Consider the following 12,248-nt stretch of genomic DNA (forward strand, 5'->3'; position numbering starts at 1 on the left):
CAACACAGAGGTGGTTTCTCCTCACATCATCCTGATGCCGGGTCTCAAGAGGAGGGAAGGCCACACATCGTACACTCAGCAGCGGTGGCAGAGAGCCTCTTGATATAAACTCAGACTCAGAGGAGCAGTGTGAAGGTAGCACAGCTGCTTCCAAGTGTTCCTTACCAAGAGTGTAAGTGAATTGAAAAGAATCGGTGTGGTGCTTTGTAGCCCGCGTTGATTTTGCATTTGAGAAAATACTGAGGGGTGTGTGTGTGTGTGTGTGTGTGTGTGTGTGTGTGTGTGTGTGCTGCACATATGGACATGTGCATTGTAGCTGATGGCAGAGGCGCAATGTTCAGGTTTCTATTCCTGGCAGAGCATTAGATCTTGACAACTGAATGTGTTCTTTCCACCCATTCCCACCCCTTTCTCCTCTCTCCTCTAGAGCCAGTCATCGTGGAGAGACACGTGGGTATTTGAGGGGCCTCATCTCTCACAATTAAAAAGCCACAGTTAATTTTTCCACTTTCAATTCACGTTTGTGTATAACTGAAAAATTAAGGTTGCTGAAGAAGGCATCTATATCTCGGCTCACGGGAGAGACAGTGGGGCGTGTGGTGCGGGGAGACTCACGCTCAGGGAGAAGGGCTCAGGACCACTGCAAACGCAGCCTTATCGCTTTATGACAGCTCTGTGCATCAGGAGCAAATACTTCAGAGTAATAACATCTGGCTTCTTATGTGACTTGCAGGAAGATTTAGCCCATGCGGGAAGCGCTGTGAATTGAAATCTTGTGCTTTATAGCCAGCGAGGCCTACCTCTCAATCCCCAAGGAAGCTTCATCTCATCTGTGGGCTTCATCTTCTCAGGTATGTACCGGGGACTAGCAATATCCACCCTGTTATGCTGGCTGTATTCATGGTCTAGCATGGCGCTTCCCTTAGAACACGCATGACCTCCAATGACGTCATTTCCTACAGTGCACCAGATACCAACCACAGCCAGAGAAACATCAAAGCTGTTTCTCCCCTGGAATCTACAAAAGATGCTGGGCTCCCTCGCACCAGGCACTCCATAAACACTGGGAGAGCATTGCCTTTCAACCCCGGAGAGAACAGCCTGAAGGCTGAGAAGTAGCTTACACATGGCTGGCTTAAACTTGAAGCATGTAGGATGTCAGTGAAGTAGGGTTTCCAGCCTCATTTCAGGCAGGGTCTCAAGCCTTTGGCGTCTTGGAAGGATCAATCTTATCAAGGCGTTGTAAGCCTTTCTACCCACTCTGATCTTACAACTGCGTGTGAGGCAAAGGCTTTCTACTCCTTCCCATTCCTGTCCACAGAAGTGACTTTTTGTGGCTTGGAAAGGGGAAAATCCAAGGAACGTGGGACAAAGTAGCATGGTTTAGGACCATCATTGCACGCTGTAGGTTGGTTTTCTGGTTGTAGCCACAGGTAATGACCATGGGAAGACAGAGCTTTAAAGACATTGGAAATGCCAGGTGCAGCGTCCCTCTGAACTCCTGATATAATTGTCTCACGGACAGGGCACCACCCTGCATCTCCTGAATGTATTGTGTGTCCTCATTGGACAGCTCCTGTTCTGTAATTCAGGTTTTTGAAAACGTCTTTTCTTTTGTGACAGCAGAATTTCAAACCTGGCTGAGAAGGTGCTCGCTCCACAAGGGCAAGAATCTGACATGCTTTTAATGGAACAAATAAGCTTCTTTAGAAAGGGAGGTTTTTCTCCTGGTTTCTTTGCTCTCATTCTCTCGATAATTTTTTTTTCCTTCCCGTACCTGGAGGATTAACGCTGGCACAGGGCGATCTCCTTAGTCATTACTAAATAAGTGTGCTCCCCAAAATGTCCTACCAGTGTTTATTTCTTAGGATCATAACCCACCCATCTTCGAGTTCACTCTCTGTGCCCTAAATGACCTGTGTCTTAGGGCTCTGATGTCTGAGTTTGCAGGCTAGGAGCATCTAGCTAAGGCTAACATTTGTTTAAACACATCGGCAGGGACAAACCATGTTACTCATGATTTAAACCTCATTTGAGCCTTTCCCTAATTCGGCACTGAGAGAGAATGGTCATCTAAGGGCAGAGGGCCTTTCTCTCTTTCTGTAAGCAAACTAGTGTTCTGTTGGGTGCAATGTGACGCCTTCAGCTCCGCTTCTGGGGGCTCCAGAAGCGACCCATCGCGAGTGGTAAACAACCCTTGCACACTTACACACTGTCTCCTTTCTGAGGCCTCTCTTCTGACCCCCTAAAATAGCCTGCTGAGTACCATTTCTACCCCCTCCCCCCCCCACTTATATCAGCGACCAGAAATTGTTTAGAAAAGGAAAGAAAAAAGAAAAAAAAAAAGAAAAGAAAAAAGAAAAAGAAAAAACAAAGATGGAAAATTTCCAGTTGGATTGAAAATGAAGGCGAAGAGGAGGAAGCAGAGGACGGAATTAAGTCACACACAGCCAGAGGCCCTCAGCAGGACCCAGCTTCTGCAAGGCAATCCCACAGAAGGACAAGGAGCCCGTTTATCGCCCGGTCATGAAAAAGCCAGCGGCAGGCGGAGCGAGGATCACCATCTGACCACCTGGCTGTTGTAGTCCTCCGTGACAGTCCCCTCTGCGGCCCCATGCTCTTTGGGCCAGCGATGTGCTCTGTGTTCCCGCTGCAGCCTTCGCTCCTCACGCCGCTTCTGGCGGTCCCTCTGGTGCTCCAGCTGCTTGGTGTGGTGGTAGCGCTGCTGGAAGAGATCTTTTGCATATTCATAGAGCTGCACGTCCAGGAAGTTCAGCTCCTCGATGCGCTCACGGGCTCCCTCACTGATGTCCACGTTGGAGGCCCGTGTGATGTTGAACTGTGTGAAAGGGGAGATGAACTTCAGGTTGAATGTCCTCTCAAAGAGAAACTGCGTCTTCCTCTGGAATTCAGTGAGCCCGAAAAAGGCCATGTTCTTCAGGTTGTTCTTAGCGCTCTGCAGCAGAATGGCGCTGCGCTCGCTCTCATTCATGAAAGTCAAGTTGTAGCAGCCCACCAGGCTGAGGTCAGCCAGCATGCGCACCTGACGGTTGTTGGCCAAGTTGTAGCTGCAATCCATGAACTCCCGCAAGCTGACCCCAGACCAATCATCCCCTGAGTAGCAGGTAGGCAGCTCATCTGGGGTGGGGCTCCTTCCATCACACATATGGAGAGAGGTCTTCCATGTGGCCCCTCTCTGGACATGTTTCCATTCACTCAGGTAACGTGACACTGGGTCCCGCAACATCGTGATGTAGTAGAAATTCCTGGAAGAGATTGGAGGAGAGGGTCAGTGGTTGGCAATACTCACACTGCCATTCTGAGTCTCTGGCATCTACGGCAATGTCGAGTGGGTGGGTACCACGGCCAAAAGCGCAAAGGAGTGATAGCCTGGGTTTGCACTGACGAAATGCATGAGATTGTGTTCCTATCCAGACTTTAGGGACTGAGAGCCAATGCTATGTTCATGGAGACTTTCCTACCCCGCTGAGTGTCAGCAGGGCTGGGTGGGAGGAATGGATCATTCATTCACTCATTCATTTACTCAGAAGTTAATCACTAATAAAGTACTGATGGCTTTTAAAATGTGACATTCGGTGTAAACATTGAACATCTAAAAAGTATAACATCCATCTGAAATGTGAAGGGTTCCACCCATTAACTTCCATTTGAGCCTTACATCAAACTTTTCTGTTGTTATCTGGCCCTGCTAGAGAAGGAAACAAATAAAGGTCACGGAACCCAAAATGCCAAGACCCAAACCTGATTCTTCTTTATCTTCTCTCATGACATTGCTACTCTGATGGGAGATGTCATTCTGTAAATATGTTTCTCTTATTGGTTAATGAATAAAGCTCTGTTGGCCAATAGGAAAGCAAGATAGGCGGGACTAGGAGATAAGGAGGATTTGGAGAGAGGTAGGAGGAGATTCAACATGTAGGACCAAGAGAGCAGAGGTCCAGACCCTCTCTCCGGTAAGATGAGACCACATGAAAATACTTAGATTGATAGAAATGGGTTAGTATTTAAGACAGAGCTAGCCAATAAGAAACGCTAGTAACAGGCCAGCAGCTTTATATCTAATACAGCGTCTCTGCGTGTTATTTGGGGCTGACACAGCTGTGGGACCAGGTGGGTGGAAAACTGCTCGTAAAAAAATGGCGCCTCAACGTGGACCCAAGAATTTGCACTTAAAACTTGACAATAGCTTGAATAGTTTAGAAACAAAGGAACAGAGAAAAGCAAGGCTTTTTGGTAGCAGCATTTTTCTATGTTGGGCTCTGTTTTGCTAGACACAAGCAGAGATTTGCGTGGCTTCTTTAAGGGAGGTTTCCTGACTCAGAATAAGCAGCAAAAATCCGCATGGCTTCTAAGAAAATCTGCTAGCAATTCAATGGTGTGTATGAGTAGCTGAGTATGATGACACACACCTTTAATTCCAGCACTCAGGAGGCAGAGGTAAGCAGATATCTGTGATTTCAAAATAAACTTACTGTACAGAATAAATTCCAGGGCAGACAAAGTTACACAGAGAAATCCTGTCTCAAAAAATTAAAATAAAAAGTTAAAAAAATAGACTAATATAAAAGCCATGTAAAGATGGGCATACAGAGAGTCTGGATACTCTAGGCTATGATATTGTCTTTAAATTGCTCAATTGCTAAGGAAGAAATAATTGCTACAATATACTTGATTATAAATGCTGCTAAATTAATCCAATTTATATATTTTAAAAGTGCTTTGACTTCAAATTTAAGTCTAAGGACAGGTTACTGACAAAAATAATGTCTATTTTTGTTTCCACAGAAAATGGAAAGCTATGGATTCCTTCCAGACTAACATGGTTTGATCAAGCAAGACCTCATGAAGCACCATCCCAGGTGATCCAACATTCAAAACAGCTGGGACAAGGCAGCCTTGCAGACTACAGCCAGGATTTCTGCTTCTTCTTAGGATTCCAAGACAGCGCCTCCTACCAGCAGGAAGCAGTTTGGAAAGAACGACGCCCAAATTCCCAAATATTGTCTATAACTGTTTGCTTTCATTTAAATGGGGTTGGTTATAAATGGTTAAAAATCACAACCAATCTCTTTTTAAAGGTAAAAAGGGCATTATGGTATACATATGAATACTTTGTTTTGGAATAAATTTCCATTTATTGATAAAAATTTGAGGTCAATTTTCTGATATGTATATTTCTCCTCCTGTTTAGGTATTATGTTTATATAGCTCACTTTAAAAATGTATAATTTAGTACAGATTTTAGGTAGTTACCAATAATTGTCAAAAATTATAGTTAGTTAGGATTTCTAGATATATAGAGATGTATTTGAGATGAATAGGCATTCTTCAAACTTTTCAAAGACCTACAGAATATGGCATTTAAAATGGTTTAGGGTTTTTATAGACAGCGAGGCACAAATGCTCCTGGCAACATCACCTGCATCAGAAAGAAACAGGCCAACAGCTTTAACTCTAATACAGCGTCTCTGTGTGTTATTTGGGGCTGGTGCGGCTCTGGGACAAGGGCAGACAGAAAACCTGCTCGTTAACACTTCTCTGATTATAAATTAAGGAGGGGAAGGGTAAACTGCCCATCACACCTGTCTTCCATTTCTGAAACCCTATGTTTCCCATTGACTTTCCACGGAAGACAGTTTGAGCTCAAGTCAGTTCCAGCTCAGTCCTCACTTCATTTATGGAGGCTTGCTCTGGATACAGGGCCAATTCATATTAAGTCTGAGTTTTCCCGGGGACACAGGTGTAGTTCTCACCATGCTCTCGGAAGAATCCAGGAACCCTGAAAAATGTCTTACATGCTGCTAAGTAGCCTGCCATGCCGTGAGGGGAAGGACTACTATTCAAAGTGGCACCCCGCTTGTCAAACCCAGATGGAGAAGACATAATCACAATGATGACAAATTCAGGTGTGCACAGAGAAATAGGAAATGGATGCTGTTGTCAGTTCAATAATTACTTGATCATGAATGTATGGTGTTCTTCATGGCTTATTGAGGTTCCAAGGCAACAGAACACACACTTTTCAATGACTCTCATATTAAATACGTCTAATTATAACACAAAGGAATGGCTTCCTTCTTTCACAGTGGAAATGTTTGCTCATCCCTTTGCTCATCTTTGCTGGCTTAAGTTGAGGCTCACACCCCCTCCCCTTGACTTCACTTTCTGTATTGCTTCTTTGTATTACTTTGTCAACTTTCATGCATAATTGAGTCTTGGTCACCTCTAAGACTTCATGTGCCTTTCTGGATAGCTTTGTACCTTGGGTCTCACAGCGGCTGAATGCATTGCCTACCTCACGGGAGATGCTCTATAATTGATTGCTGAACAAAAGAAACTGATGAGTGCATGACATGCATGTATTTGGGTAACTAAGGTCAACATGTTGCCTTTAGTAACTATGCCTTTTGTTTTTAACTCACAGAAAAAGTGTTTCCATTACTGTTAAGGGTACAGACATGTAAAGAGAGCAAAATGATATAGATTAGATTTTGTGAGCTGATGATAGAGAAAGACAGTCAATACAAAGGGCAAAATGTTGACCATTTCTCATTCAACTGCTAAATAATTTATTTTAACTAGTATTAAAATTAATGATTTTTTTCTCAGCTGCTTCAAGAAACTATATCTTACATACCAGTTTGACATATAATTTGTTCCTTCTTCAGATAGTCAGTGATTCAATTAATACATGCATATCAACAGTTTGCTGTGTGTAAGAAACATTTCTAAAAATTGTGGAGAAAAATTCTTCTAAAAAGCCCTCAAGTTGGTGACTGGGGCAGGAAATTACATTAATTGGCAAGTTATAGATGCAAGAAGTAGACAAAAATATTTAACTGTATTCTCTACACGTCGAAGAATCACTACAGTTGCTTGGCCAGGCCATGGGGATATTCCCAAATGCTTGTTTCATATAAGAATGTGTTGAAATCAAAATGCCTCAGCCTCCAAACAACACTGCTATTAAAATTATGAAAGCATCGGCTTCATAAGATTCATTTAGCAATAGCATCAAAAATTGACTAAAGCAGATAGAGACATAGTGAAACATTGTGTGGCCCCCGTTGAAGTTTAGCAGAGAAAAGCTCCTGAGGGTGTAGTAAGGAGGAACTCGGGACAGATTCGGGAATTCTGATTTAATTTCCTCTAGCTGTACTGCTCGCTTCCTCTCTTCTGTTTCCTTTTATGTAATGTTTCTCTTACACCACTATGATAGAAGCAGAGCTAATACAGCACCAACGTGGAATAAGGAGTATGAGATACTTGAGTCACTTCACGGGGGGGGGGGGTAGGCGGGGGTGGGGTGGGCGGGGTGGGGTGGGCGGGGGGTGGGGTGGGCGGGGGTGGGGTGGGCGGGGGGTGAGGGGGGGTTATTAAAAAAAATTCACTGGTTGTGAGCCTAGCCTTTAATGGCTGAGCCACCTCTCCAGCCCAATTATGTTCGTAACAGCACTATTTGTAATAGCCAGAACCTGGAAGCAACCTAGATGCCCCTCAACTGAAGAATGGATGAAGAAAGTGTGGTACATTCACGCAATGGAGTAATACCCAGCAGGAAAAAAAAAGTGGAATTTTGAAATTCGCAGGCAAATGGATGGAATTAGAAGAAACCATCCTGAGTGAGACAACCCAGTCACAAAAAGACAAACATGGACTGTACTCACTCATATATGGCTTTTAGACATAGAGCAATGGATTACCAGCCTATAATCCACACTGTCAGAAAAGCTAGGAAAGACGGAGGACCCTAAGAGGGATATGCATGGTCCCCTGGAGAAGGGGAAAGGGACAAGATTTACCCCTGAGTAAATTGGGAGCATGGGGGGCTTGAGGGAGTTAGGAGGAAGAGGACGGAAGAGGCGGGCATGACCGAGCAGGAAGACTGAGTCAGGGGAGGAACAGAGGAGAGCAAGAAAAGAGATACCATAATAGAGGGAGCCATTATAGGCTTAGAGAGACATCTGGCACTAGGGAAATGTCCAGAGACCTACAAGGATGAAACCAACTAACAATCTAAGCAATAGTGGAGAGGCTGCCTTAAATGCCCTTCCCCTATAATGAGATTGATGACTACCTCATATGCCATCCTAGAGCCTTCCTCCAGTAGCTGATGGAAACAGAAGCAGACACCCACAGCTAAACACTGAGCCAAACTCCTGGAATCCAGTTGCAGAGAGGGAGGAGTGACGACCAAAGGGGTCAAGACCAGGCTGGAGAAACCCACAGAGACAGCTGACCTGAACAAGGGGGAGCTCATGGACTCCAGTCTGACAGCTGGGAAACCAGCATTGGACTGACCCAGACCCGCTGAACATGGGTGTCAGTTAGGAGGACTGGGTAATCTATGGGGCCTGTGGATCAGTATTTATCCCTAGTATACGAATGGACTTTGGGAGCCCATCTCACACAGAGGGATACTCTCTCAGCCTAGACACATGGGGGAGGGCCTAGGCCCTGCTCCAAATGCTATGACAGATTTTGAAGATTCCCCATGGAAGGCCTCACCATCCCTGGATGGGGGTTGGTGGGGGAATAGAGGAGGAAGGGAGGGTGTGGAAACTGGAATTGATATGTGAACAAGCTTGTTTCTAATTTAAATTTAAAAATTATATATATATATATATGACTTGACAATTTAATAGGAACAAAAAGGAATGAGTTTACAAAATGGTAGGCTCTCAACATTTAACAAACAAACCCCTTCCATCACTAGCTTAGGTGGTATAAAATCTAACAAGATTAGCAAACATACTTCCGTAAACCACATAAGGGAGACTCTTCTACTCAGACACCTTTGCTATGGAAAGGATTTCGCTCCTTGTTTCCCCAGCCAAGCTTAAACCTCCCTGCACACTGCTTTAACTGTAGCATCAGTGAAACCCTTGTAGTCTGCACAGGTGCCATTATGACCCGAGGGAACCCAGCCTTTTCCCAGAACCAAAGCCGTGTGACCAAATACATCATGGGTGCTCCATTGGCCAGTGCTTCTGGGACGAATAAATACGCAGCATTTCTAGACATATACCATTTCATGGATTCCTGGATTGTGTGAAATAAGACATTTCTCCCAGCTTCTCTTAGCCCACAGATTTAGACAGGTGTTTTTGTCTGTGTAATGAAGCCGCTTCAAAGCCTGGTATCACCTGATCACCCTGAGCTGTGGTAAAGGACCCTCTAAGAAGGTTGTTGTTGGTTCTCAGCTGCGTGATGGGCATGGGTGATGTGCCCATTCTTAACACGAGATGGCAAGTGCCTTCTCCGTTCTGCTGTATGCCAGAATCATGTTTTCATATACTCGACTGGGATTGATGTCCCTTCTCTTTAGTGTCACACACGTATGATGGGATGCCTATTCTCCATGATCTATGGAGTATGATCCTCATAGCACCTGTATCTTCTAGGTGAGATGCTCAGCGCTGAGTGCTTCACGGTCTGCCCTCTGACCCAGCGATGAAAGGGCCCTTTGTGAGGACTCGGGCATTACACTGGCCCGCTCCTGTCATCTGGCAGAATGCACTCAGGCGGTGCCCTGGTCAGCACAGGGTTCCATGAGTGCTAGTCTGCAGGCAGGTGCAAAGGACCCTTTAAAAGTCAGACCCCGCCCACTTACGCTCTCTTTTGCTCTCTTTCTCTCTCTCCTGCTTCCGGTTCCCACCAGCTACCCACTCTCTCTCTCTCTCCCCGCTCTCTCCTCTCCTGTTCCCTGTACCTCTGTGTCTCTTCCCTTCCCCCTCACTCCCCTTTCTAAATTAACTCCTCACTTAAGCTTTATTCCCTCTGCCTCGGTCGCCCTCACCTGCTAAGGAACCTGCTATGCTCTCCCGCATGGTCCCTTACCTTGGGGCCCCACTCACTCGGGACCACCCACCCCCTTCTCCATCTTTTATTCCTGTAACTGTAATGAAAGAACAGCACCCTTTATGCAAGCCCTGAAAACAAGGAATAATGTTCTACAAATATGGGAAATCAGAAAGCGTGATTGCTAAGTATTATAGTGAAGAAATTTAGGAGGCTGACATTGGTGCGTTGTAGCGATCGGTTCCAAGGATGTACAGCATTGTGAGCGAGAACAGAGACACAAGCGTGCCTTACCTCATACAACAGCCATGCATTGGGTCCCAGGGCAGCCACCACACCGCCACTCCCTCCTCCCTCAACACACCTGTCTTACAGAGCAGCCACACCTCTCGGCGAAGGCATTTTCCTTTTACTCTTTTGGCCCAGAGGGTGAAACTCAGCAATCGCCATTTTCCCTGTGTCGAGCCTGTCTTTAAAGATTTGTTTCCTACACATTATGGTTATATACAAATGACATGGAAGGAAAAGAAAGATGAAGAAAATTAAAGTGATCCGTAATTACTGACTTCACACCCGTCCCCATACACAAGCGCGCGCACGCACGCACACACACACACACACACACAGACACACACACACCCCTTTTAAAAGATCTCTATTTTATTCATTATTCTTGTGTGGACTACAACATTCTTCCGTGAAATATTTGAGTTACGCATGGTCTATAAGACTTGGAGCAGTCTCTCCACTGTGCAGAACTAAGCCTTAGGACTGTTACTAACAAAAAACGCAATGAAAACCCCAAGCCATAAACACTGTGCACACAGTCAATTACAAGAGTAGAATTTCCCAGCCAAGGGTGTTGCTCCTGTTACATTGTCAAAATTCCTGAATGAAGTTGCCACCAGTGAATTTGACTGCAGGATGAGGGGCATCCTTCCTGAAGTCCCACACTCCTCAGTTCCAATGTCATGGCCACCCAAAGCTAGTCAGGCTCTGCCCCCTCCCTGATGGACAATCATGCCATGCCTTCATGCCTTGCAGGGATATTCCAGGACAGTCAGGTAGGGTTTCATGACATGCTAGTATGGTAACAACTTTTTTTTTTCCAAAAAGATTTATTCTTCACATAATTAGCAGCTGGGATATTGACAAGTGTGGGGACCGGTCCCCTTCTCCAAGGTTGCTGCAATTTTGAATCTGGCATCTGGATGAGAAGGACTTCAGTTCTTCTGGTCCATGCTGGTCCTCAGAGAATCAGCCGCTGGACATGCAGCCTGCTGACTTTAATTACAGGAAGCCACGGATGCTAAGCTAACCAAACAAAAGTAGGAAATAAGAGGCTTCAGGACAAGAGAGGTCATTTCATCCACCACCCCCTACTTCCCTTGGGTAAGAGGATGCGTCTATCAATGCGGGGAATTTTAAGTTCTGTCACGTCAGTTCCTTATATTGACAGTGAACCTATGTGCCCCAGCCTCACTAAAATGCCATGATTTCCTGGTGCTTGTCACATTTGCTTTCACTATACCCCAAGTGGCTGCCGCAAGCATAAATTTCAGGGAATGCATGTTCCAGGGGCTTGTCTTTGCTATCTCGCCAAGCACAGATCCTCCCAGTACACTTTCCGATGTGCGGAGGAGAGTCCTGCCCTCATGCATTATTCACAGCTTCTGTGATTACGCGGTCCAGAGGCGTCCTGCTTTGCACCGCGTCTCTGGGATTTGGGCATGAGGACTTCTCAAGGCGTGCAGCAAAGCTGTGTTTTATGCATGCTGGTATCCACCTGGAGCCTTGGAGTCTCTCTGGAGTGAGATAAGGTCCCATTCAGTCTCTCTAGCAGCTCTAATCCCAGCTGGGCAAAGCTGAACAGCAGATAGTACACTCCGATTGTGTTATCAGGCCTAAAGTGTTCAGCCAAGCTCTCTTCTTAGCTAATTTCTCAGGCGTTGCTTTTAGGGGATGTGAGAATTACACACGATGGGAACAGTGAGGTGTCTATTTTGTGATTCTTTAGTGCTGGCCAAGGAAAAGATGTGAATCAGGATATTTAAGAGCCAGGCACGTGTTCCAATATTTAGATCTGCATTTGACAGTTTTGATGCAGATTTTCCTAAAACATCACAGGATTTAAAAAAGGAGAAGAAAGAAAGGAATCATCTCTGCCTAGATTTTGTTTTTTTCCCACATTCTTACATAAAGACTCTTCTATTTTAGAATTTTCCTACATTTCTGCTACCAGGACTGGGTGATCATCACTGTAGCATGCTAAGCAAAATTATTGAGCCACCCCCACCACATCCCTTTCTCCTTCTCTCCCTTCAAATCAAGTATCCTAGAGGACTTTTCCTGGACAGTGACGTAGGGAAGCTCATTAGAAATGTACAAAGGTCATGTGAAATGAAAACTCTTACTAGTAGCAATAA

The 12,248-nt window shown here is 45.2% G+C and overlaps 1 protein-coding gene across 1 annotated transcript in view; it reads right to left on the reverse strand.

Annotated features, from left to right (window-relative positions):
* Positions 1 to 2,547: 2,547 nt before the first annotated feature.
* The window catches only part of Hs6st3 (heparan sulfate 6-O-sulfotransferase 3), a 629,358-nt gene continuing 619,657 nt past the window's right edge, over positions 2,548 to 12,248 (reverse strand). The window contains exon 2 of the mRNA XM_051195219.1: positions 2,548 to 3,266. Within this exon, the coding sequence (XP_051051176.1) occupies positions 2,558 to 3,266 (709 nt within the window). The 3' untranslated portion in view covers positions 2,548 to 2,557. The remainder of the gene's footprint in view (positions 3,267 to 12,248) is intronic.

The sequence above is a fragment of the Phodopus roborovskii genome, unplaced genomic scaffold (genome assembly GCF_943737965.1).
Source record: "Phodopus roborovskii unplaced genomic scaffold, PHOROB, whole genome shotgun sequence".
Lineage (NCBI taxonomy): Eukaryota > Metazoa > Chordata > Mammalia > Rodentia > Cricetidae > Phodopus > Phodopus roborovskii.